This window comes from Stegostoma tigrinum, chromosome 3, assembly GCF_030684315.1.
Source record: "Stegostoma tigrinum isolate sSteTig4 chromosome 3, sSteTig4.hap1, whole genome shotgun sequence".
In the NCBI taxonomy this organism is placed as follows: Eukaryota; Metazoa; Chordata; class Chondrichthyes; order Orectolobiformes; family Stegostomatidae; genus Stegostoma; species Stegostoma tigrinum.
Window position 1 is genome coordinate 41,059,781 of NC_081356.1, and position 27,984 is coordinate 41,087,764.

A 27,984-nucleotide genomic window follows, 5' to 3' on the forward strand; every position below is an offset into this window, starting at 1 on the left:
ATCAAGTTGAATGTTTGGCCAGGCTCAAAGGGCTGAGAGGCCTACACATGCTCCTATTTCCTATGTGATGACACAGTTCTAAGAGTAATGTATCGGGTGTAAAATGTCCTGTCTCTTTTGCTATGTGTTGCTTTTTTGGCATTTCTGTCTGGAAGAGGAATTTAAGTAAGGTCTCATTTTTAAGGAAATCAAATTCAACAAATTAGCCATTGTATCTACAACAGCATGCTTATTTTTAAAAAAAAATCAATGTAGAGAGCTAATTAGCTCATTTCAGGTTTCTCAGGAATACAGTGCACTGCAAGTACCCTGCACATTTTTGGGGAACTTGAACCCGGGCCTCCTGGCTCAAAGGCAGGGACTCCACCACATCACCACAAACCACTGTAGATTTTCTACTCCGCCTGTTCAGAGATGTTATTGTGTACTTCTGGAACAGGTGTTCTTGAACTAGGGGTCTCCTGAAAGCACTTAATAGAATCCCTACAGTGTGGAAACGTGCCTTTCGGCCCAACGAGTCCACGCTGACCCATCCCCCTGCTCTTTCCCTGTATTCCCCATAATAACACGCACAACCTACACATCTTTGGACTGTGGGGGGAAGCCAGAACACCTGGCAGACATGGGCCGAACATGCAAACTTGACACAGACAGTCACCCAAGGGTGAAATCGAACCTGGGTCACTGGCACTATGAGATAGCAGTGCTAACCACGAGCCACCGTGCCACCCTTATTCAGTCGAACCCGTGATTGAACTAGAGCCTTTTAGATCTTTGGTCTAATGCGCTTCCAACTGAGCTATTTTGCCTGTTAAGATTTTTTGTGTGGCAAGACATTTTTGAAAGTTTTTCCACACCTCTGGAGCTTTTGCAACGTGAACTTGGGCCTCCTGGCTTAAAGGTAGACTCTCTGCCACAATACACCTATCCATTGGCTGTAACAGACGTGTCACGATCTCTCAGTTGTGAAGTCCTTCAGTCTTCTTGCAGACAATTAACTGCTTCCAGACTGATGCCATCATTATGGTTGCAGACTTTTGAGCAGGAAGTGCTTTAATGTTTGCCTGTGTAGATGAGCCTGCTGTGAAAAATAGACAGAAGGCCTTGTGGGAGAACAAACACCATCTAGTGGTTGAAAACTGGTGAGCTTTGTGCTTTCTGTCATTGCCTTTCATAATTCAGTGTTTGAGGTAAGTCAAATCGACTGATCCGCACCCTGCACCCAGAATTGGTGCAGTGCTAACCTGGGATGGAGTGGTGTTGTGGAGCTGCCTGGAGGGACGTTATTGCTACAACATTCAAAATCCACGTTTCGGAGCGCCATTAGTTTTAATAATATCAGAGGTTTGCTAGATCTGTATTGAATATGGGACCCAATGTATGGCACCAGTTTTATAAAACCTAATTGATTCTGCACATGAAGACTAATAAACTGAGCAAAATAATAACCAAACCAAATTCCAAAATGGTGTGAAGTAGCCAGGTCTCTCTTCAAATAACAAAAGCATGTATTTGTGTTGAGCCTTTGTAGAAAATGTCCTTCTAATGTTTCATAAAAGTGGCTGGGTCTTGGAGAACCAAAGTCATTGCTCTATTGGAAATCTCTGCTAACATTTGCTGCATGTCGACTATTTGGAATGCATTTCCAATACATTTAAAGCATTTAGTGTGCACACCCAGGACATTTTGTCACAGTTCTTGGCAGTGTCAGTGTCTTAACATATTTAACTTTATGAAATGTCCAGAAAGATTGTCAAGCATGTGGAGACAATGCCAAGCGTTGAAAATTCTCTTAAGTCTTCAGTCAACACCTGCTTGTGCTTTGTGTTAAACTTCCTGTTTATGTCACCTCCATGTATGCTATTTTGGAGTCTAATCCTGAAATCTTGTACACGGTAGAGATGTCTTGAACAAAATAAGCAGCAACTAGTACATAATGATGATTTGTTTCCCTGTTTTATGGTGCATGTGCCTTATTTGTGCACATTTGTAAAGAGCATCTTTAGGGCATCTTCCCTGAGCCCATTATTCCCAACAGGCACTTTGAGGGCTTCAATGAATTATTTACCATATCATCAACAATTCAAACTTGTTGATTACTGCAAGTATTTCATTATCTGGTTCAACTGAACATTTCAAAAGAGTACTTCATGTAACAGGAGGAAGCGTTGCGTTAATGTTTTGGGTAAGGCTGTGTTGTCGTGCAGTCTTGAGGAGGCAGTAATGAATTTGATGAGGGTTACTTTTGTGAAAATTGCACTCGCGATATATTAATCTCAGTTGCTGTGCGTCTGCAACCCTTGAGGTAATGGGGAGCTGTTCGCTCAACACATTCAGAAGTTCACAAGTCTGTGTTGATTTGGTGGATGTTGCAGTGTTCTTCTGGGCTTGGAAAGGCAATGTCATTCGAGGAATGAATGTGCCTATACATGCTTGTACATGAGCCTTGGGGTGAGAGTATGATTGCTGTGCAGAGATGACTGGCCTGTTGAATTTGCTTTTGAGGCTCACTTACTCGTTACTTGCTTGAGGTACTAGGCTTGAGAATGATGAGGGCTTACACAAAAGCAGTCAAAAAATCGAACTGCTGGACAAATTGTACTCACAAAAGTGGAACTCAGTAAAGTTAATATCTTGAGAGGGGTCAGAATTGGCAAAATGATTATGCAATATGCAGATTGTGTTATTCACTTCTAAATGTCATTTTGGAGGAAGGAAATAAATCATGCAAATGTGAATTGTAAGCTTTCAATATCTATTTCATATCCAGTAGTTAATGAACTGTTTTGATTATAGCACAAGGTTGTACTTGTATATCCAAATGAGTGGCTTAATTGATGAATATTGTTAAATGATTGTTAAATCCTCTGGAGCTATGTGACCTGAAAATACAGATGAAAAGAATCAGCAAATCAGTTTCAATTCTACCAGCTGGAAACTCTCTGTAAATTCACAATAGGCAGGTTTTGTATGAAAGATTGCAGTACTGTTTGTGCTTGTTTTAGGTCATGGGGCCTCTTGCAGGCTTTTGCTATTTGCCAGAGAAATTAAGTACGTAGGAAATTTTGTTTCACTGAGTGGGGCACTCTGCTAACTAATACTTCTGTTTTCAGCTGCACATAGCTGGTTCAGTTCCAGATATATTAGAATGAACAAAGGTCAGCTTGGCAGGTTTAGTTTCATCCCATCTTAGTAGATACTGCTTCTAATGCTATAAACGCGCATGGGCTGCAGTTTCTCAACTGCGTTGCACAGCTTTTGACAAGCCTTCAGCTGATCCTTGTCCTCTTGTCACCAAGGTACATTAAGGCATTCTAGTTTACTGTGCATTTATTCGGATTGATATTTCTGTTCCTCCTTTTTGAATGTGACCAGATGCTGGTGGTAGCATTGACCTATTTGCGTTCAGTGTAGGCTTTTGTCTAAGTATGATTTATTTGTCAGCCTTGCTTCTGAGTCAAATAGCTTATCGGGCTGTACCTCACTTGCTAGCCTGATGCTACTATTACAGTGGTGACTTGCACTGCTCAAAATGTGATCTTTTGGATGAGAATTCAAACTGAGGTTTCCTTTGCTCCCTACATAGCTGAATAGTCCATGTGCAGGAGAATTTGCCCACAGTTCTGAACAATATTTATCCCGGAAACAAAATGACTGATTTTTTTTTTGTGTGTGATTGCTTTGCGTGTAATGCAAACTGTGATCACATTCAAATTTGGGGCATCCTTCATTTGTTCTTTCTTCAGCTATTTTCTATTTTCCAGTAAAGTTTCAAATTTAGCCTTCTCCTTTGGCAACATTACAGTGCAAGACTGGACTCAATTGCATAGTGGGATTTTTGAGTGCGGTTTGGGCATGTGCCGGGGCAGATATGTAGCAATGTTTAAGAGGTCTTTAGACAGACACATGAACAGGCAGGAATTAGAAGGATGCAGACCATGTGCAGGCAGATGGGATTAGTTTATTTTGGCATCATGGCTGACAGACATGTTGGGTCAAAGGGCCTGTTCCTGAGCTGTACAGTTCAGTTCTGTATTGTACAGAAGAAAACAAACGTTTGTACATATTTTGATTTTAGCTATCTACATGTCTAGACTGAGGAGAGCACAGGTTGCCAAACTTGGTGTAGCATTTCCACTTTTGGATCTACAAGCTGGCCCCAAAACCCAGCAATGTCAGTATTTAGGTGTAATACTTCTGAACATTTTTCTTTAAACAGAAGCTTTGTAGAAATTATAATGTGCACTCAACTTAACTGAAGGCTCAATTGTCCTGCTGTCTGTTATTGCAGTGACTGAGAATTGTTTGCTAAAGAATTGGTGTACACTGCTTTGATTGATAAGTGACAGTTGAGTTGTAAGCTGCTTTATAAATTGGACAATGATGAGTCACTTCTTTTTAAAAAATCAACCTGTTTGGACACGTTATCATAACGAAACCTCAATGTGGCCATCACATCCTGAGCTAGGACTTGAACCTTGACCTTCTGACCCACTGATAGGGAGACTATGACCGTGCCACAAGACTTCAAATTTCTTGTGGGTGCCACATTTGGGTGAAGAAACAGTTTTGTTAATCATGCACTTTATTACCCTATCACCCAGTCCTCAAGCTGTTCATCTTTAACAACTCCCAATCACAGTTTCTTGAATTGTTGCCACCAATCTGATGCTAGGAATATTGTTTCACTGTTTGCTTCCTGTTCACATTGCGTGGCACACAGTGATAGTAATGAAAGTGGCAGCCACCCAAAGAAACTTAAGCATAGAAGGGCTATTCTCCAGTCCAAGAATTATTTTTTAAGGAAAGTGGTGATCCCAGGGTAACAAGACTAGTAAGACCCCTTGATATCTTTCTGTTTTGTAAGAAGGGCATGCATTCACCAATTTCATGGCCAAGTTAACGCAATTTCTGTCATACCAATTTTCCCATTGGTCTATAGATCTGAAGTGGATGCATTTTGGAAATGCATACATACGACATCGACCTGACTACTTTCAAGCTTTTCCACCACTTCACCAAAGAACTTGGTCAGATTAGTCGGACACCATTTTGCCTTTAATAAATCATTTCTCCCACAATTGATCCCAATGTCCTCCTCAGCCACTCACTCGCACTGAACCTGTGTGAATCCTTGGTATTCCACATGATCATTGACTGAATTTCAAACCCCATACGATATCTCCAACACTATTGATTTTGAACCGTTCAACATTACTGTCCCTCTGCTACTAAAGCCCTTATTTATTCTTTGTCACCCCTAAACTTGATTGTCCTACTATCCTCAAACCTCCTACAGGACCAAAACACACTAACCCGTAACCAGTTCTGCGCCAAGCCTCACTCACCAATCGTTGACCTAGTATTGCCTCCGTCCCCAAGACAGTAAAATGAAAGGACTCGTTCTTAGCAAATTCCTTCATGGCTTTGCTAAATCCTGTGTCCACAATGCACATCAAGCCTTGCATTGATGCCCACAACACCTTGCAGCTGTCTGACTCATTATTAAAATTATGTAACTCTCTATCTTTACCTCACCAATTGCAGTTCCTTTGGTGGCTTTGCCTTCATTCTTCTCCCAACTTTCTTTGTTCTATCAGGCAGAAAGCCAGGATAGTGTGGGTGACTCACCCCACTCCTCCTCCCAGGTGGTGCATGGCTCTAGTCTGACTCATATTAGGGAACTCAGAGTAGCTTAAGGGCTAGCAACCAAATGGCACACAAAGCTTCCTTCCCTGCCTAAGACAAATCAGTCAGCTTGTCCATGCACCCCAAGACAGGGCCTTGAAGTTGAGAGAAAATAAATAGCAGAGCTAAATTAATGAATAAAAATGGAAGGAAAACATGTTTTAAATGTCTGCTTTGGACTTGAAGGCCACCATTAGGCCATTTCTTCTACATCACTTGCTTGCAGGCATATCTTGTCCACCTTGTGCCAAAATCTGGGAACTCCCTGATGCCTAGAGTGTCTTGAGGGTTCTTCCGACAACTGAATCGACTTGACTTAAATGAGTGGCTGAATTCAAACGGAGGCAAAAGGCACTCTGTAATTTTCAATTTCGGTTGAAAATGTTCACGTCAGTGAAGGCAGTGGCCTAGGGATTTTGTAATTAGCATCGCAGCTTTGGTGACCAAAAACCAAACTGGCCTGGATTTTCCATTTTTGATTGCTGTCAGGTCACCCCAGCTGGAACTGTTGTTTGTTGAGCTGAAATGGGATTATTTTGTTTATCCTTTTTACGTGCTTCTAGACGGTGATTGTGGGTGTATCTACATCAAACAGACTGCAGTGGTTCAAAAGGCTACTCGCCATCACCACCTCCAAGGCAAAAAAAAAGCCAGTGACACTGATCTCCATGAATGAATTTTAAAAAATGTACAATGCATGGCGCTGATTTCCCTGCTTAAAGTATTGTTTTTGGCACAGCCTTTCCTAGCTAAGCATGGATGGATTGCCTAGGATCAGAATTGTGTATGGATCACAAGAATGTTTCAGTTTAGGCATGAATTTGAAGTTAAACAGAACATTGTCGGATCAGCATATCCTGTAAAGATTGCTTATTTTTTATGTTAGTTTTGGTGCTGCCTGATCTTTTTCTGTGATTCAAATCTAGGTTTTAAAAAATATGGTCAGACTGGCTGTAGTGAAGCTAGAAACTGCAGCAGAAAATCTCTGATTGCAAAATTGTGAATCTTGATTCTCGAGTGTAACCCTGTTTCCTCAGTTGAGAGGCTCATCAAGTCTGAAGCAATGACTGGGCTGGAGAACAATTGTTTCCATAGTACCTCCTCCTATGTTCTGGGTCATAAAATGTTTTACAATGGCATTGGTTGAGCATGCAAATGCTATTTAATTTTTAACAGCAGGATTCTAATGTCTTTAGAAGAAAGAGGAGGTTTGGATTTGTACTGCACCATGTACAATCGAGCTTCTCAATGATTTGCTACAGTAAAAATACTGCAGTGTTAGTGTTTTGCCAGCAAGTGTCAGCTGCTTTGTGTGTGCCAAGATTACAGTTATCAATGAGGCAAGAGAATGTTCAATTTGTATTTTTGGTGCATTTTGATCACAGAAGGAGCATTTGACTGGGACACTTGCTGCTGTTCTTTAAAACAATAGATCTTTCATGCCCAAAGTGGGTAAATTCAGTTTATTAGCTTGACTGAGCAGCACTCTGCCTGTACTGTTTCAGTGGATGGTGTTTAGGTGGTGAGCCTGAACCCTGGAAAGGGCCTCAAAAAGACATATCATTTGATTTGGATGGAAGTGAAGCCAATTGAGCCAAACTGGTGCACATGTAAATATCTGAAATATATTTGTGGCTGATGGCAGATGGTATTGGTTACGAAATTCGAGGGAGAAGTGGGAAGACAAAGGGAAAATAGAGGCTACATTGTTTTTCTCTACTTTTGTGACTGACCAAAATGAAAACAAGTTGTTTTTGGCTGTCGGCGTAAAAGTTGAATGTGAAATGTGTGTAATGAGTATTCTGTGAACTGTGATCTAACTAATTTAATTGATTAGAATTTAATCACTCCTCGAGTGGTGTATTTTCCTTAGGTTGCGATGTATAACTTAACCTTTGAAGCCTCCAAAAGTTCTTCCAAACACGGGGCTATACTTTAAGCTCTAAAGTCTAAAATGTGAACCTCCTGTGTGAGTGATCTCCATTTTGAAACATGGAATTTAAAGCATTTAAGTCATTAAAGCAATGTGGCACTAGTTATAGAGCGATTTACTTCTGTACTTTAGATACCTCGAGCGCAATCATTGTCAATTTGTATGTCTTTGCCATCAGTACAAAATTCATCAAATTCGTTCTGAGTCACTTTGGCTGGGAAATCACTGTAAGAACCCCACCCAGATCAAAGTTAGCACTTTTGCTTCCAAAGTACTGCTTTTTCAGCCAATTGTCGTCTTTTCCATCCACTGAATTGGATATTTTGTAGTTTTATTAAACAATCCAATCCAATAATGAAATCATACAAATCATCAAGTGGATTGGTGCTCGTATTTCCACTTTTTATGTAGGTATTTTTCTCCATCAGCTATCCTCCATTCATACAGCATGATCGTAATCCTTCAATGGTGTGTTAAGGAGTGCATCTCAACATTGAGTTACAGGCATTAGAACCCCTGGTATACTGCATTTGGTGTTGTTTCTTTGAAGGTATTTCTTGGTTTTCTCCATTATGTGGGATCTGAACATATAATCAGCTGTTTTCTGTTCAAATGTCACTGGGACAGTGGTTCCACACTGGCATCCTCTGGGCCCACCCGGAATTTTTAGATAATGATTGGGAGAACCTAATTGGACAGGAAGCACAAAGTTTTAATCTCCCTGAGACTGGATAAAGGTTTGCTGTTGAGGTCTGTCACTGCTTAACTGAGAAGTGTCTGACATCGATTGTGTCCCGCTGTCCTACAAACCAACCCAAAGTGTATAAAATTCCAATGAGGCCACCAAAATAAATGCTATTCAGAACAAAAGCAATTCGCACCAATTTTAATTCTTTAGAAAGAAAACGTAAAGGTAAGGGTAAAGTTGCCATCGTCCTTCTGGACCATAGGACTGTTCTCTAATCAGAGATATAATTGGTGATGTTGCACATGGCAGAATAGGAAGAGGAAAACCAGTCAAGTCTCATGAAGGATGCCCCTCACTGTGTAGAGGTGGTTGGATGACACCAATACAAGAGGAATCTGATAAAGCCCAAAAGGATGGCTTGAATATGTCAAGATCTCGCATAGGAAATAAATGTCCGATCCCTGATATTTTGTCACAGATCAGTACCAATGTTTGACCACTTAACCAAGCAGTGGTCCTAGCTTGCTGGGTTGAGGTGGAGGATGAATAACCTGAGACATGAGGCTTTGAAGGTCTGCAGCTGGGGATGAGTAAGTAGTGATTGATGAGGGGACCCATGATCTTCAGTACCCTTGAGCAGTGCTCTGAGAGGGTGTACTAAATGCTCTGCAGCTACCTCCAGGTGAATGAGAAGCAGTGGCAGAGATGCTTTTGTATGACCAGGGAAGCCGTCAGCTGTGGCCGCTCAGCCTGGGAGGCAGTGCTATGTTTGTAGCACTGGAGATCACAGTGACAATAAACTCCCTTAATACTGGCACATTTCCCCAAATCTCAACTGGGGCCATAAGGGGTGACTGAGGGAACCAACATTAACAATGCTGCTGGGGGAACCAGGGTAAAACTAAGACGAAGGCAGGCAGGCATAAGAGACCTGATAACAGCTAGAGATAGCAAGAACTGCATTTGCTGAAATCAAAGACAACATAGTGTGGAGCTGGAGGAACACAGGCCAGGCAGTGTTAGAGGAGCAGGAATGTTGACATTTCGAGACGATCTGTGTGTGAATATCCCCGTTCGTTAATGCAAAGTCGGTCAGAACAATGAGTCAGTTGTGACACGTTTTCTTGGTTTTTAGAGCGATTGCTTTACTCCTTTAAAATGTTATCTTTTGCAATTAATTGTTAATTATTTTGCTCCCTTTTCAATGATTAACCACCGGCTTAGTTTCCTGGCCAGGGCATCAGCCTGGATTTGGGCAGGATTGCTTGGGAAGTTGTGCTTGTGTCACTCAGTGCTCAGTTTTCAAGGGATATTCCGTTTATTCTGGAGGTGAAGGAGCTAAACTATGTTGAAGACTCCTGAAATTTCATCTAATTTTCTGCTTTTTAGAGGTTTTGTTCCTTCCAGAGGACAGCTAGGAGGCAGGCTTAGTGTTTTGCATTGCTTCACATGAAGTATGACCAAAATGAGCATGAACAGTGATTAGTACCCTGCATGGGGGAAGAAAGTAATTCTTTGAAAATGCTCATCTGGCCCCTGAGCTGAGATACCTCCATGCTCCCTCCCTTGTAAAAAGTGCAAGATTCCTCCCATGAAAACTGAAAGAACTGTGGATGCTGGAAATTAGAAACAAAAACACAAATAGCTGAGAACGCTCAGCAAGCCTGACAGCATCTGTGGAGTGAAATCAGAGTTAATGTTTTGAGTCCAGTGACCCTTCTTCAGAACTGATGGTAGCTAGGAAAATGTTGGCTTTTATGCAGACGACAGGTCGGGGGGCGGGGGGGCGACGGTGGCTAATGAGTAAGTGATAGGTGGAGATAGAACTTCGAGAGGGAAGAACAGTAGGATAGACAAAGGAGTGGGTACTGATCACCGTAGGAGAGCGAATAGCTACTAATGGGGACAATGCGATTCCTTCCATTATCAGTCTAGAGCTTCAATCCTTTTTCCTTCCATTGCCCTGGATATGCACAAAAGCTCCTGCAGGGAACATGATATTTGGCATGGTGGCATCTTTAAAAATTACCATTTAATTTTGTTCATTTGGCTGCACAGTCTGTTGTCACCATGAATCTTGTCTTCTCAAGTCTTGCGGCTCTCACTAAAACTGTTTATAAGCTTTTCATTCCCCACTGTTTGGCTGCTGGGCATGCTCAATTCATGAGTGCTTCATCTGTGTGTAACTTAATGGATATTAATGTATTTGCCACTTTTTTGATGAACTGCTGCAATCTGGTTGTTTTAGCAGAGGTTTTTATTGACAGTCTAAGTGATCTTGGTCTCTTTAATTCCATAAAGCAATTATGCCAACTGGCTGTTGCTCTGAATTCTTTGCTGGACTGGGCTTTGATTTGGCCCACAACAGTGAGTATAGGAACATTGTATCCCTGGTGATAGTGAAACTATTCTGAATTTTTGAAAACCCATTCTGATAAAATATGATCAGACCAGTGACTGGATGCTCTTTTCTATGCGTTCGATTTTGAATAACTTTCTTTCAGCACCCCTGTCACTGGGAATCTGTTTTTCTCATTTTCTTTTCTGTGCACATAGACAACATTCATGTACACCAGGGATTTCCAAATCCAGAAATTCATTCTGGGAACGGTGTGGCCCACCAATTTGTATATGCGGACCCTCTGACCGGTTGTGCAGCCGCACAGCATAGGGAACACAGATTGGAAAGCCATCCTTGACTTTCCTAGTTGACGATATTGCAGTGAGTCAGGAAAATGACAGGTCGTTCGTTTCTCCTTTCACTGCCAAACCTACCCTGCACTTCCTATTTCAGGGTGTGTCCAGTCAGAGCTGCAGGATAGTCATTTTGTAGCCAAGCATACCAGGTTTCACTTGGTTACGTTTTGGGAACATGTGGATGGTTTATTTATACTGGTTGTGATTACGATATTTGTTAATTTGCTATATTTCATTGATGGAAAACTTCATATATCTGTATAGTTGCTGCTTGTGGTCCTTATCTCTTGCCTTAGACTATAAGACTTAGGAGCAGAAATTAGGCCATTCAGCCCATCGAGTCTGCTCTGCTATTCAGTCATGGCTGATAAGTTCCTCAACCCCATTCTCCTGCTTTCTCCCCATAATCCTTGATGCCCTTGATAATCAAAACCTATCTGTCTCAGTCTTAAATGTACTTAATGACCTGGCCTCCACAGTCTTCTATGGCAGTCAATTCCGTAGATTCACCACTCTCTGGCTGAAGAAGTTTCTCCTTATCTCTGTTCCAAAAGGTCTTCCCTTTACTCTAAGGCTCTGCCCTGGGGTCCTCGACTCTCCTACAAATGGAACACCCATTTTGTCCAGGTCATTCAGTAATCTGAAAGTTTCAATTAGATCCCCCCTCCTCCATTAACATAACACAAGAAACTAAAATACCATGGCATATTTGATCGTCAGTCCTAGAAATATCTTAAAAGCATTTCATAGTGAATGAACAATGATATCAAATTCTCACAGCGGCCTCTTGAACTGTGAAATTTGTGAAAGCGCAAATTAGTTAGAAATGAGTAATTAATGTTAATTAAATTTAGAATCCTTCTAAACAGTTTGTATCTGAAGTTAACATGTAAAGTTGTTCTGTATTTGTTTATTTACAGTTCTGTCACTGAATAACAGTGCCATGAGTACGACCACGAGGCTGGTCACTTCTCTGCCTTTGATGCTCCAGGGAAAATAACCCCAGTATGAATAGAATCCCTGCATTGTGGAAACAGGCCGTTTGGCCCAACAAATCCACACTGAACCTTAGAGCATCCCACCTAATCTACACCTTTCTGAACACTATGGGCAATTTAGCATGACCAATCCACCTCACCTGCACATCTTTGGACTGTGGGAGGAAACCGGAGCACCCGGAGGAAACCCACGCAGACACGGGAAGCATGTGCACACTCCACACAGACAGTCGCCTGAGGCTGGAATCAAACCTGGCTCCCTGGTGCTGTAAGGCACCAGTGCTAACCACTGTGCCACTATGCTGCCCTAATCTTCAGCCTCTCTCTAGAGCTCAAACCCTCCAACCCTGCCTACCTTATAAACCTTTTCTGAATACTTTCAAGTTTCACAACACCCGTCCAATTGCAGGGAGACCAAAATTCCAATACTGACCTAACCGGTGTCCTGTGCAGCCACAACAGGATCTGCCAACTCTGATATTCAATGCACTGACCAATAAAGGTGAGCATACCAAATGCCTTCTCCACTATCCTATCTACCTGTGACTTTAAGGAACTTTCAAAGAACAGTGAGCCTACACTCCAAGGTTTATTAGTTCAGCAACATTCCCCATGACCTTGCCGTTAAATGTACAAATCCTGCCCTGATTCGCCTTTGCAAAATGCAGCACCTCACATTTATCCCGATTAAACACTACCTGACACTCCTTGGCCGTTGGTCCATCTCATCAAGATCCCATTGTACTGAGGTAATCTTCTCAGCTATCCACTACTCTTCCAACTTTGCCATCTGTAAACTTACTAAGCATACCTCTTATGTTCACATCCAAATCATTTATATAAATGATAAAAAGCAGTGGACCTAGCACTGAGACTTGTGGCACACTATTGGTCACAGGCCTCCACTTTGAAAAGCAACCCTCCACCACCACCGTCTTGTCTTTACCTTCAATTCTGTGTCCACCTATTCCGTGTGACCTAATCTTGTTAACCAGTCTACCATGAGGAATCGTGTCGAAGCCTTACTGAATTCCATATAGATCATGTTCACTGCTCTGCTCTCATCAATCCTCTTCAACACTTCTTCAAAAAACTCAATCAAGTTATTGAGACATGATTTTCCACCACAAAGCCATGTTGACTATCCCTCATCAGTCCCAGCCTTTTGCATATCCATGTAAATCTCGTGTCTCTTCTCCCCACACTTGAATGGTTCCCTTGTGTTATTGCCAGTTTTCTCACTCTCCCTATAGCCCCACTCTCATACACACAGGGAGCAAGGATCTCAAATCTGTTGGACAAGCTCAAAGGCCGAGGCTTCTTTGGCACTACCTCTGAATCCCTCTGCCTGTCTCACTGGTATTCACACTCTCCTGTTGTTGACCCTCTGAAGCAAAATGAAACGAAGTAGAACAGACCAACTGAGCATGAGTAAAAATCACTACGAACTGCCCATAACCTGGCAGCTTGTCGGACCGGGTTTAAGCATTGTGCTCATGAAGTTTGATGTTAAAGTTTACTTTTTGTACTGTGGCTCTCAGTTTCATGTGAATATGTGTTGATTAGTTGCAGCATTGTGCTCGTGGAATGCTTGGCTGCTCTTGGCGTAAATTTGGATTGGATCGTTTGCTTAACATGAGTGTTAAAGTCAGCTGAAACAAAAGCAAACTGTTGTAGATACTCGAAATAAGACAGAAAAACTCATCAAGTCAGGCAGTATTTGCTGAAAGAGAACTAAAGTTAACATTTCAGGTTGATAAACTGAATTAGGCCAAAATATTAATGACCTTCGTCCACAGATGACCACCTGATTATTTACAACATTTTCTATTTTGATTTAAGTTTTTAAGTACTGCTGAAGACATGTGCCAATAAATGTTTTTAATAGTAATTTTTTGTTTTGAATCAAAAAAGAAGATAACTTACTAAATGCAAGAAAAACTTATGACATAAGAAATCAGTTTAAGTGAAAGTTATTCCTTAACTGGGAAATGGAAATGCACAGTAACACTGCTGTGTATGTGTTTTGTTCAAATCATTCCCTTGTGTAGTTGAAATTGATTTTGAGCTTTTTGTAATTCTGGTGTAATTTTAACAAGATAATGACTGGAACATTTTTCTCCATTTTTCAGTTGGAAGATGGCCATAGTCTGTTTGATTACAACGTGGGACTGAATGATATCATTCAGCTTTTGATTCGCCAACCTACTTCATCTACAGTGAAGAAAAAAGAGAATGAGGTTGAGCTCTCAGACAGTGACTCAGGATGTAGCTCATCACAGAGTGAATGTGACAAAACCTCTTCTAGTGAAGAAACTAACAAGAAAAATCGTCCAGGGACATCAACACGATCATTTCTCATAGATCCAGGCTTTGGGTTGTACAAGGCAAGTTACTGTTAAACATGCAAATAATTTAACCTCAAATTTAAACACTGAAGTATGATTCAGGGACTGGGTGCATTGCCCAATTAAACAATGGTAAGTTAACTAATACTTGTTGAGGACGATCAGAACGACTGCTAAAATCTTTTGTCCTTTTATCGGCAACACTTTTTTCAGGCTAATTGGAAATGGATGTATGTTTCCAAGGCAGGAGAAAGGACGCTACTGTTAAAGGTGGCAGCCATGTCCATCCATGCATGTACAATTGCATTCATGACATTGCGCTATTAGTGGGAAAGGAAAAGAGCTGCTTTTTAAAAACACAATCTTCTAGGTGTGTTAAGACGGTGAAGATAAAATGCAGACGTCATCACATTTCTAGCATGCTTTTGCATTTTTCTGAGGAAACTTTGGCTTAACTTTGATTCACCCTTCTGAGTGAAGCTAGCTGAAGGAAGACTTTCATCATGCCCCTGTTTTTACAGTGTAGTTGCACCTTGATTAAAGAAAATATTTTCAGTCAATCTATGGGATCACCTCAATCTGGTAAATGTTAGTAAACCATTTTCTGTTTCACTGGCACAGTACTAAAGTGTCACTCCAGTTTTGCACTTCTGGTTTCAGTGCTGCACTTAGTGATGGCATTGGTCACAAATGCACCTAGTTAGAGATATGTTAGGGTTATTTGATATATCTTGTGGGAAAGGGAAGAAGGTCAAGAGAGGTCAGAGATGATGGGAACTGCAGATGCTGGAGAATCCAAGATAGCAAAGTGTGGAGCTGGATGAACACAGCAGGCCAAGCAGCATCTTAGGAGCACAAATAACTTCTGTGCTCTTAAAATGCTGCTTGGCCTGCTGTGCTCATCCAGCTCCACACAAGGTCAAGAGAGGTGCAAGCTCTTTGATTTTGTGGATAGCGGATCATGCTAACCCTTGACTGAAAGTGTAGTATCACATTTTCCCAACACTGAATTCTTCACCTTGACCTTTTGGAGATTACAGATGGGTTCACTGATGCATGTACCACTGATAAATGCCATAGTTCATGAATTATAAGATGGGAGTTGGTTTTAAACTAAAACTTGGGCTGACATTCAAAAATGTGTTACTCATATCCTGCCATAAATTTTTCCCCATTGGATGCCTGACTCTTAAATGAAGCTGCAGCCACAGCTACAGAATTATAATTTGTAACTTAATTTTTTACCTTTATCTACCTGGAAATTTAAGATGTTGACTTGTTAATAATCAGCCTTGGCTGTAAGGAAGAGGTGCTATGCATGCAAAGAACTTGTAGGGGAGGAAAATATATTAATGGTGCAAAACATTTATTTTCAAGAATTAGGGGTGCCATAGAATTTTCTAATGTCTGAGCTATCTTTGCCAAGAGAGAAGGCACAAACGTGGTGAGGTGTTTTTTGTTTGCTTTGGCTCCTGCATTTCCAGATATACTGCCAAAAATGCCGTATAACAACCTTGTATCTAAACCCTTGAATGTAAGATGTTGACTCGCCAGAGATTTATTAATGATTATTTTCTCCCCTCTCCTTTGAAACTCCAGCTTTTGCTTGGCTCTAGCTGCACTTGGACTAGGTACCCAAATGCTACTTTCTCTCAAAATGATGATTCTCCACAGTTGTTTTGGATTAATGACTTGGCAGGCAATTGGAGGAATTGCAGTTGACTGGGCTTCACATACACTTCCTATCAGGGACAATGAGAACCCCTCACTCCCTAGAATATCCCAGGACCATATAGTAGGTCACTGGACTAGACAGGGAGGCGATGGCCTAGTGGTGGTATCACTGGACTGTTAACCCAGAGACCCAGATAATGTCTTAAGTACCTTGAATTCAGTAAATATCTGGAATTAAGAGTCTAAGGCTGACCAGGAATCCATTGTCGATTTGTTGGAAAAACCCATGTGGCTTACTAATGTCCTTTAGGGAAGGAAATTGTCATCCTCACCTGGTTTGACCTACATGTGACTCCAGACCCACGGCAATGCGGTTGATGCTTAACTGCCCTCTCGGCAGTCAGGGATGAGTAATAAATGCTGCCTAGCCAGCGACGCCCTAATCCCTTAAACAATGAAAGGAAAAAAAAATGGCTTTAGCTGTAGCCCAGTATGGCACAGAGGTCTGTATGGTGTGAGGGTGTCACGGAAACCACAGCAGGTGGCAAGAATCCATTTGGAAATAGCAGTTCCTTTTATTTAACAGTTTAAATGCTCTGTAGTTTGTTATCACACTCCAACTTTGGATAGAGATTGAGGCGTGCAGACTTTTGGTTGGAGTGGGCAAGGAGTCTCATTTCAGATGTCATGCTACCTACCTTGGGTGTCAAATTACAGGCATTAGACAAGATGAAATCGAAAAAACTTGACAAAAGTATGATGGAAATACTTGTGCATCAAGTACATTTTTGACAGTAAGGAATGCATGCCAGTTCAGGTTTCGTTTAATTTGTTCATGGGATGTGGGTGTTTTTGGCGAGGCCAGTACTCGCTGCCTGTCCCAAATTACTTTAAGAACGTGGAGAACTGCCTTTTTGAGCTGCTGCACTCCTTGGGGTGTTGGATTTTGTGTGTGTGTGTGTGTGAGAGAGAGAGAGAGAGAGATTGGATTACTGCATAATTCAATTTTGATTTTAGGATAATACATTCAGTGCCTATTTTAAACTTCCAATTCAAAAGTGGAAACAAAAACTATTGATGTTTTCTATGGAAATCATTCATGTTAGTGACACTGCCTTCATAGTGTGGCATGTTTACATGAACTACTTCCATTAGAAATATTGTTTGCAAATGTTATGTACCACTGTTGGATGGGCATTTCAGCCCAGGAAGTAATTGTATTAATGAAGGAAAATGGAAATAATTAGTTCCAAGTGAGGTGTTGGGGGTTGGGGTAAGAGAAGAGGAAGGGAGGGAATGGAAAGAACTAAGAAAGCACCACACAAAGGATCAGAGTCAGGATGGGCAGAAGAGTTTCTCTGTTACCCGAGGTCATAGGAACTGCAGATGCTGGAGAATGAGATAAAAAGGTGTAGAGCTGGATGAACACAGCAGGCCAAGCAGCATCACAGGAGCAGGAAGGCTGATGTTTCGGGCCTAGACCCTTCATCAGAAAACCTTCTCTGTTACCCACTTGGCAGTTTCACCTTTTTATTTGTAGAAGGGTTTGAGTTTGAGTGAAAAATTGCATAGAAGGTGGCGAGAAGAGGACTGTTATAATAGAATTAAGTTGGCTTATTGACTGGAGGCAGGTAGCATAAAACATTAGTGTGAGGTTTGGTTGTGGTCATGATAGCCAGCAAGCAAAGACAACAGTGCATTTAGACTGGTCTAATACGAGGGTAATACCATCTCCAAATCAAGTTTTAAAGAACCTAAAAATTAACACTAATGATTTTTAAGCAATTATTTGTGCGTGCAGTTCTCTATGATGAAATATGTGTTTTGTGATGCTTATCATCTAATCTGGCCCATCAAATAATTCACAGCCAGAAGCAGGCTTTTTAAGGGCATGCCAGTATTTTTGCTTCTCCCACCCCTTGTCATCTGACCCTATGAACACATCGTCTTGTATCTTTCATGCGAATGAGCTTCCCTATGAATGCTTTTATCCCATGTATTTCAGTGACTTCCATTGGGGGTGATGCCTCTGACATTTCTTCTGATTTCCCTGTTAGATTATGAGTGAGTGTCTGATTTTTAATTTTCCTTGTTCTGGTCTCACCCACATGTTTTTTCTACCCTCTCAAATCCTTTCATTGCTTTCAGGGCCTGTCAGGTTACATCTCAGTTTTCCTTTTGGCAAAGAAATGTCAGTCAAAGAGGCCTACAGCACACAAAATGGTCCTTCAATCCATTGAGTCAGTTCCAGTCAAAAACAACCACCTAGCTAGTCTAATCCCATTTTCTAGCACTTGGCCCAAAGCCATGTATGCCTTGGCAACGCAAGTGCATATCCAAATACTTCTTAAATGCTATGAGGGTTTCTGCCTTTACCACCATTACAGGCAGCGAGTTCCAGATTTCTGCCACGCTCTGGGTGGGGAAAAAAAAACTCTTCTTGTCCCCTTTACACCTCTTGCCCCTGATCTTAAATCTGTTCCCCCCAGTAATGTTTGTTCTACTTAAGCCCCTCAATTTCTTTTTAGCTTTATTGTTAAGTACTCAAATGAGTACAGTGAAAAGTTTGTAAGTCCCCACTTACAGCAGCATCCTACGTACAAAGATACCTAGATACAGCTTCTTCAGTTACAAGATCTTTGAAAAACAGAGAAATAAGTTCAGCATTGTAGAAATAAAAGTTCAGTCTTTCAACCCAGGCCACGCTTGCACCTGGCGTCCAGTCCACACCAAATAGAGCACCAGATCGTTCCAGGCTACACTTCCAAGGTTTATGAGGTTAGGAGATCAATCTGGAATCACATTGAGATTGGGAGTCCACTGACCATTGAGCAATTCCCAATACTCCCTACCTGCATTCACCTATCACCATCCCACCTCCCTTCTCTCTTTTTCTCTTTATTTACCATCTGCCTTCCCTCTCCCCATTTCTGAAGAAGGGTCCTGACATGAAACATCAACTTTCCTGTTCCTCGGATGCTGCCTCCAGCTCCACATTTTGCTGTCTCTGACTCCAGCATCTGCAGTTCTTACTATCTTGCCTGTCTATCCAATCTCTCTTCATAACTAAAACTCTCCAGACCAAAGAAAATCCTGGCATATCTCTTCTGTACTCTCTCCAGTGCAATCATGTCCCTCCAGCAATATAGATTGTAGAACTGTGCATAGTCCTGCACTCTATCTGGTGCCTAACCAATGTTAGTTAAGGTTCCAACATGACATCCCTCCTCTTAAACTCTGCTCCTTGACCAATTAGGGCAAGTATCCCATGGGCTTTTTTTACCACTTTATCCCCCTGCTCTGATGTCTTAAGGCACCATTGGACCAGCACATCAAGGTCCCACCAATCCTCGTTGCTTCCCAGGGTCCTACCATTCATCGTTTATTCATTTACAATTGGTCAAGATAAACGAGGCATCATCTCACATTTGTCTAGATTGAATTTCGTTTGCCATTGATCAGCCCAACTGACTAACACATCTATATCCTCCTGTAATCTAAGGCTATCCTCACAATTTAGCTCTCCCGCCCCACCAGTTTTCATATCATCTGCAAACTTACTGATCAACCTTCCTGCATTCAAGCCTAAATCATTTATATATACCATAAATAGCAATGGCCCCAACACTGATCTCTGTGGGACCCTACTGAACACAGGCTTCAAGTTTCAAGGTCACCATTTGACTATTACCCTATGCTCCTTGAACCAATTCTATATCCAATTAGCCAAATTCCCTGGGATCCCATGGGCTCTTACATTTGCAAAGAACAAGTTCACTTTTTCTGTTAATCTCTCAGTTCATCTAGTAAACTTTTCTTGTGTTTACTTCACTAGTGCCTGTATATATCTTTATGATGCGGAATCCAGAACTATTCACAGCACTCTTAAGTGTGCTTTAAATACTTCATTAATGCTATGAGGGTTTCTGTAGTGATAGAAGACAGGGAAATGTGCAGTTTGCCAGGCCCTGATGGTCCATCCCTAGATTTCCTTGCTGTTGATGATGATATAAAATTCTGTGCACACCTTCACTGTTTTTAAATTCTTCCTTCTAGAAATGAACCCTAGTGATTTCTTTGTTTTTTTAAATGATCTCGTTATTAATCTGCAATGCTATGTGGAGTGTCAGTGTGTCCTGATATGTGAATATGTTCAGTCTTACTCCCTGCCGCCACTATTAATTTAGGGTCTGGAACGCTCCCTCTGGGACAAGAGGGTATCGGCACAGCAAGTAAAAGCTAACAAGGTTTGGGCATTGGACATTTCTACATTGAGTGCCCTTAAAATGTAGAATGGACATCCGATGAGTAGAAATTAAACCCTTGGGATTGTTAAGAATCTGGAAACTATAACAACAGGACTGTAGTTTCTGCTTCAGTGGCAGTTTCTGAAAAACCGTTTTTTAAAAGGTTAAATTGCTTGGACAATGAGATGCACAAAATGAAGCTGCATTCTTTTGTCAATTGGGAATTCGTTTTGGTTTGCAGTTTCTTTCACTGTTTCCTGATTGTGAGCCTAGAGAAACCTCATGAAATAGATGGTATGACCATGTTGTCAACCTCCGTATTATTTCTCTACCTTGCCTTCACTGGTGTGGCCACTGTTAAATATATCATCATCAATAGCAAGGAAATCTAGGGATGGACCATCAGGGCCTGGCAAACTGCACATTTCCCTGTCTCCTATCACCACTGAATCTGCCAAACTCCAGGGGCTGATTGTGAAACTTCTCCATTCTGCTGACATTGTGCCCTTCTCTTTTTGGCTAAAGCCTGGCCTTAGGCCTACAGACTGCCCAATCCTTTCATGGTTTCACAAGTCTCTCTTTTTTTTTTCCCCCCATTCTTTGTTTATGTTCCCTGTTCCTAATCTGTTTTTGCCACCACTCATGACCACCATCTCATATTTGGGTTGGAATTCAGTCTAGACAGAGGTCATTAAACATCATACTCTATACTGGCCAATAAAGGAGTACATCAATATAGTAGAGTCTGTCCTGTCCATTGTGGTTACTAGCACACCACACATGTTTAAGTTAAACATTCCAGTGGAAATATTTCTGTTTTTAAAAAAAAATCCTCAAAGCGGTTTTGATTTGCTTTTATCAAGTAGTGGATTTGGGCTTTGGCAAAACTGGAATGACTCCATTAGGCATCCCACAATTTCATAACTTGACTGCTTTGACAAGATGATGTGGGCTGTTTGGCCCATCAAGCACGTTATATCATATGTTGATATCGTGGCTGATCCAATAATCCTCAACCTTATTTTCACTTTTCACCATAACTCTTGATTCTATTACTAATTTAAAATCTGTCTATCTCAGCCTTGATATACATAAAGACCCAGCCTCAACAGCTCTGCGGTAAATAATTCCACACATTCACTACCCACTTACTCCTCACTTCTGTCTTAACTGTGACCCCTTATTTTAAGATTATACCCTGTGGCCTTAGACTCTCCCAGAAGGGCAAACAACCTCTCAGCATCTGTCAACCTCCCTTAGTGTCTTATATGTTTTACTGAGGGCACCTCTCATTTGGTCCAGACTTCAACCCACTCAAAATCTTCTATCAAGACAGTCTGTCCAAACCTGAGATCAAGCTGGTGAACCTTCTCTGGACAGTCTCCAATGCCAGTATATCTTTCCTTTGAGGAGGAGACCAAAACCATTCACAGTATTTTATGTGTGACCTAACTAATATCTTGTATAGTTTTACTAAGATCTCACTATTTTTATGCTCCAGTCCTTTGGGAATAAAGGCCAACATTCCATTTGGCTTGCCTATTAAAATTGTACTCCACCTTGCAGGCATGATGACACCAAATTCCTTTGTGATGCAATCTTTCTCCATTTAATTGACATTCATCTCCTCTAATCTTCCTGCCAAAGTACATGTTGCCACATTACATTCCATTGCCAAGTTTTGACCATTCACTTAACCTACCTGGTTCCTTCTGACTCGGTTAGCTGAATGGCTGGTTTGTGATGCTGAGTGATATGAACAGTTAATTCCTGCACCAGCTGAGCTTAGCATGAAGGACGTTCATTTTCGGCCTCACCCCTCGTCTGAGGTATACTAAGCCTTGGGTTAAATCACTACCAGTCATTTCTCTCTAATGAGAGAGCAGCCTTATGGTCTGGTTGTACATTAACGACTATGTTTTACCAATACATTATGGTTTATGTTTCCCTTTTTTTTTGTATGACTGTGTTCTGTTGACAGTTTTCCAGTTGTCTGGGATCTTTCCAGAATCTAAGGACTTGTGAAAAATTATGACAAGGTATCCAAAATCTCTGCAGCTACTTTCTCATTCATCCTAGGATGCAACCCATCTGGCCCAAGGGATATATTGGCCACATTTTTTTTCCTCCCTGTAGTGATAGTTACTTCCTCTCCCCATTGGCTTCTTGATTATTTATTATTTTTGGAATGCTATTGGAGTCTTCCGCTGTGAAGACTGATGTAAAATATTTAATCAGCTCTTGTGCCATTTCTTGGTTCCCCATCATTTACCCATTCTCCACAGCTTTGTTCCCTTAGAAGCTTATGTTCATTTTCACCTCCGTCTTCCTATTAATATATTTTAAAAAAATATCTTGCAACTCATTTTAATATTATTTGCTAGTTTGGCATCATTGCTATTTTCCCCCTCTTTTCTTTTTGGTAACTTTTTTGATGGCTTTTAAAACTTACTTTGCTTTATTGAAATTTTTTTGTTTTAATTTGATACTGTAGTTAACTTTCTTGATTAATCATGACTCATTTATCCCTGTTCTAGCATTGTCCTTGCTCACTGGAATGTACCTTGGGTTGTGATCTAGTTCCTGAAATATCCACCATTGTTACTGAGCTGTCTTCAGCTAATCCACTTTCCCAGCCCACTGTAGCCAGTTCTGGAGTCTCCCTTTGTCCCATTGCAATTCCCCTTGCTTAAGTTTAGCACAGTTCTTCCGACTCAAATTTCTAACGTTCTAACTGAATGCTAAATTCTAACATGTTGTGGTCACTGTCTTGTATGGCACCTTTTACTCCGAAATCATTTACTAATTCTGCCTCATTGTGCATTAATTTGTCCTTCCATGAATCATTTGGTTTGTATGGAAGAGGGAATTCTGATTGTCTTGTTTTTATGGTGATTATTTAGAAATAATGAATCAGATTAACTATCACTGTGTTCCATTTGGTACAAATTTAGTGTTACATTAGTAAATGCACCTGCGTTTCAATCTTTACGATCTAACCAAACTTTTGACGGGGACACTACTTGATTTCGGTTTCAGCTCTTTAAAGAACTGTGTTAATCAGTCGTGTTTAACTTCACATTCACCTACTGCTGTCCTTTTACACGAAAGAAACTCTTTCCAATAGTATAGCCCCAGTTTTATATGTGACGCAATAATATTCTTTTAGTCATGCTAAAAGCAAATGAATCATCCATTTCATCTTGTAAATGGTGATAGAACCAGACAATCACCTCTCCTGAAAGGGGAATTTGACTATCTCGATAGCTACTGATTTCCAATGAGGTACAGATTCCTCAAGGAATACAACTGGTGGGAGAAAACAGCAAGAGGGTGACTAATTCATTCTAGATTGTTACCAGTTTCTGGGCAGAAAATCAGAGCACACCTATCTGAATCCAGAAGTCAGTGAATTGGTATGCATGGGGCCTTAGATTAGTCACATAGTTTAGAGGGAATATTGTTCGCTTCATTTTGCGATAGTTGTAAGTGAAATTCATTTTTGTAATTTCCTACATTATAACAATGAATAGACTTCAAAAAGGTACTTCTTGGCTGTAAAGCTATGAAACGTCGACTGCTCATGAAAAGCAATATATAAACATGAATCGCTTTCTTTCTAAGAGACAGTCTGACAAAATCAGCAATGATACTTGCAACAAATGTCACAAATGAAACCTAAATGTCTCTTGAATAATTTCAAAATGCACCTTCCAACATTATGCTTTGAACTGCAGAAGTAAACTACTTTAACTTCAGAAGTAATATAAATGGTGTCATGCTCATCCACAAAAGCACAAGGCAATGAATAAGACCAGGTGTGATTAGTAATAAACCCTGAGTTTCCAAGGATATTTAGAGCTGTAATAATAGAATGGAAAGATGGTGTTGAGGTAGAGGATCAGCTGTGACCCAGAATGGTGGAGCAGGTTTGATTTGACCTACTTCTGCTCCTGTCTTTAGCAATTATCTTATGAATTTGGAAAGGACCCTCATAGGATAAACAAGTGTGTGTTCCATTATGAAGTTATTCAAATTTAGTATGCATCCAGGATGAAGATAACAAGTAAAACTTGAAACTGCAACGTCAGACATGTTTTGTTTCACTCATTCTGGTCCTGCTGGAGTTATTGTGGCTGCTATTTCTAAATCCCTTGGTGACCTGTTGTACAATACTGACTCTAGGAAACTAAGATGATGCGTCTTAGTTTCATGACAAGTAAAATAAGTACTGTTCACAAAGCCATGATGCTCTTCCTTGGTTTTCTGCCTCTGCCTGTTACTTTCTCTTAATGTACTATTTTCTTCAAGGTGTTGCTCACTGCAGCCAGGCACTTGCAGGCAGACCGAGTAGCCAGGGATTATACTCACTGGAATTCAGAAGAATGAAGGGAGATCTTCCAGAAACATGTAAGATTATGAAGGGAATAGATAAAGTGGAGGCAGGGAGGTTGTTTCCGCTAGCAGGTGAAACCAGGACTAGAGGGCATAGTCTCAAAATAAAGGGAAGCAGATGTAGGACTGAGGTCAGGAGGAACTTCTTCACCCAACAGGTTGTGAATCTGTGGAATTCCCTGCCCAGTTAAGTGGTTGAAGCTACCTCGCTGAATGTTTTTAAGGCAAGGCTAGATTAATTTTTGAAAGGTAAAGGAATTGAGCATTATGGTGAGTGGACGGGTAAGTGGAGCTGAGTCTCAAAGACCAGCCATTTTCTTATTAAATGGTGGGTCAGGCTCGAGGGGCCGGATGGCCTACTCCTGCTCCTCATTCTTATGTTCTTATTTTGCAGCACCTGTGCAATAATTTTGCCATAAATACAGTAAGTACTGAATAAGCTCAGCCAGTCTGACAGCATTCTTGGAGAAAGAAACAGAGTTAATATTTTGAGTCCAAGATGATGATGATTCTTCCTGAAGAGGGTAGGCCAGCATTTATTGCCCATCTCTAATGCTCGACTGGATTTGTGGTCATCATTAGACTCTAATTCCAGATTTCTTTTTTACAGTAATCATTAGACTCTTAGTTCCAGATTTCATCTTATTGAATTCAAATGCTGCTATCTACCAAGATTCTCCAGAGCATTACCAAGATCACTAGATTTACAGTTTAATATTAGTGAAAGCTAGGTCATTGCAAGCCTAATTGAGGTTAATCAAAGAAATTGAGTTGTGACTAATTTTTACTAACTTGTAATGGTGATTTAAGGTTTCTGCGTTGATGTGATTATTTTAGTTTATCAAAAATCACCAGTTAATCCTTGTTGTGCAGTACATTTTTTTGAAGGCTGCTTTATAATTTTGCAGGTTCAGTCATGCAAGTTTTTTTTTGTGGATCCTTTTTCAGGCCATGATCCATTGTGAGCTCATCGGTTTGAATTTTAATTTTAGAAAACAACTGTTGCTGACTAAATTGCTCATGAAGAACCCATTTATTGCAGTCTCTCTACAACAAGCATCCTATTGTCTAAGTACTGTACCAAAAAATTAAGGTGGCAAAGCTGCTTTTACAGTAATCCTCTGCCCAGTGAATCTCCCAAAGAAAGAAATTGCATCTTATGAACCAAATTAATTGAGCCACCCTTGAGGCTTAATGCATTAACTAATCAAATATCCCATTGCTTTATTGAGCGTTTCATATCTTTACTTGCTTTAGCTGTGAGATGAATATACCACCAGGTCTAAGTTGCAGGAAAAGATGGTGAAAAGATGTACCCACTGGCAATTGTGTCTCTCACCCCTGACGCATTTATATGCTGCCTGTATGTCAAGGGCAATTATTTTCCAATTGCCTCTTGTGTTCACCTATTTGGACCATTTTTGGAACAAGGTTGTAACGTAATCATGAAGTTAGCAGCTATATGTAACCCAAACCGAGCAGGTTGTGGCTGTCTAAATGCAGTTTGGTAGTATTGTGTCATCATTGCTTTTTATCATTTTACTGAGGCAGAGTAGACTGATGAGGTGATAATTGGTGTGTGATTTGGATTTGTTTTGCCATTTTTGGATATGGTAATTTTCTGCCTTGTCGACAGAGTGCCAGTGTTGGGACTGCACTGAGTTGGCCAGGTTAGGGGATCTTTTGGTTCTGGAACACAAGTCTTCAGCACCACTGATGACACTCTCAGCATTTGCTGCATACAGTTTTGTCAGCTACTTCTTGACATCATGTAGAGCAAATTGAGTGGCTGAAATCTGGCATTTCTGTTGTCAGAGACCAATGGATCATTTACTTGACATTTCTGCCTGAAGATCACTATAACCAGTACAATCTTAACTTTTGCACTAATGAGCTAGGATCTGCCATCATTGATGGGAGGGGCTTTGTTTTTATTTGATACATGTGTGGGACATGACCATCACTGACTGGGCCAGCATTTATTACTCATCCTTAGTTGCCATTCAGAAGGTGATGGTGAGCTGCCACTTTGAACCACTGCAGTCCATGCAGCTTCTCTCGTGCTGTTAGATATTCAGTTGTCCACAGTCATTCACATCTGACTGCAGAAGGCTGCATTCAGAGCTTGGCCGTGTTCTCAATGTTCTGGGATTGTTGATTTCTACCTGTAGAATGCCACTTCTGCTGTTAAGCATGTAGTCCGTGAGCAGAAAGGCCCCTTTTTCTCCCTCAGAATTGGTAAATGAGCACAGATTGGATCTGGGGTTTGAAAACTGAATACATTTTGCTTTTCAACTGACTTAGTTAATATAATCTTTAAAAGAACAATGTATTTATCCACATCCTACCTTGTGCGTGGTATTAGTTGGCTTATTTAAGCACAGTGTGATTTAACAAGATTCACAATTATTTCAATCAAAAATAATTTGTTAGTATAATTCCACAATGAAAATTTGATCGGCTGATGGATCTTGATAACGTAGAGCGATGAATGCCTTTCAAGCTTATCTTAGAAACTGCACAGCATCAGCTTGGAAAGTCAACTGTTTTTGGAAGGCAGTTCCTTTGCTCCAAAACTTAAGAGCGTGATGATTTTTTTTTCCCCCCTTTTATCGGTTAACTTTTAGGAAGACTAATAATCTGCTGTTTTGAATACATCATTATTCATAACGTGGTCTCTGTTACCTATTCAAAATGAAACTCAATATTTCACTTGTTAACTGCCCTCTGCCTATATAGTTCAGAATGTTACACTGTTCGTTCGTTTGTTGTTTTAACCTGATGTAATTAAAAGCTCTTGTGATACTGTGGGTAATAGTGATGCTAAATTAGGTACAAAACTGAGTTAAGCAATATTTGATTTTTTTTCATGTGGGATGCTATATGTAAAACTATTATGTGTACCTTATGGAATTATGCCACATTTTAATGTTAATCACAACTTTTATAAACATTTTAAGATTTTTGCCTTAATAGGCATTTTTTACAGAACTTTTCTGTACTTTGTCATATTTGTATTAATTGTTAACTGCAATTTATGACCAACTTTATGAATTGATAACTAATAATGAGTGTTATTAGGAGAAGATAACTCAGTAAACCTCAATATTGACTATGTTCTGTTAAGTATATTAGAATCTATAGAGTGAGACCACATTGTAAGTGTACCACTTAAACAAGAAAGTTCCTATGTTTAAGACCCAAGATGGCCGTGGTAGAGTAAGTAATGTCCAGGCTCCTGTGCCCTGGTTTGACCTGCTTGTCTGCAGTTTTCTTCTTTCATTTTCCTTCTACCCCTCCTATTTAACCTCAAACA

General features: G+C 40.6%; 1 protein-coding gene across 2 annotated transcripts in view; it reads left to right on the plus strand.

Annotated features, from left to right (window-relative positions):
- LOC125450766 (E3 ubiquitin-protein ligase UHRF1-like) overlaps window positions 1–27,984 on the plus strand; it is a 154,063-nt gene that overhangs the window by 10,373 nt on the left and 115,706 nt on the right. For both annotated transcript variants that reach the window (XM_048526898.2, XM_059644531.1), the window contains one exon: window positions 14,137–14,391. In XM_048526898.2, coding sequence (XP_048382855.1) covers window positions 14,137–14,391 — 255 coding nt within the window. The remainder of the gene's footprint in view (window positions 1–14,136; window positions 14,392–27,984) is intronic.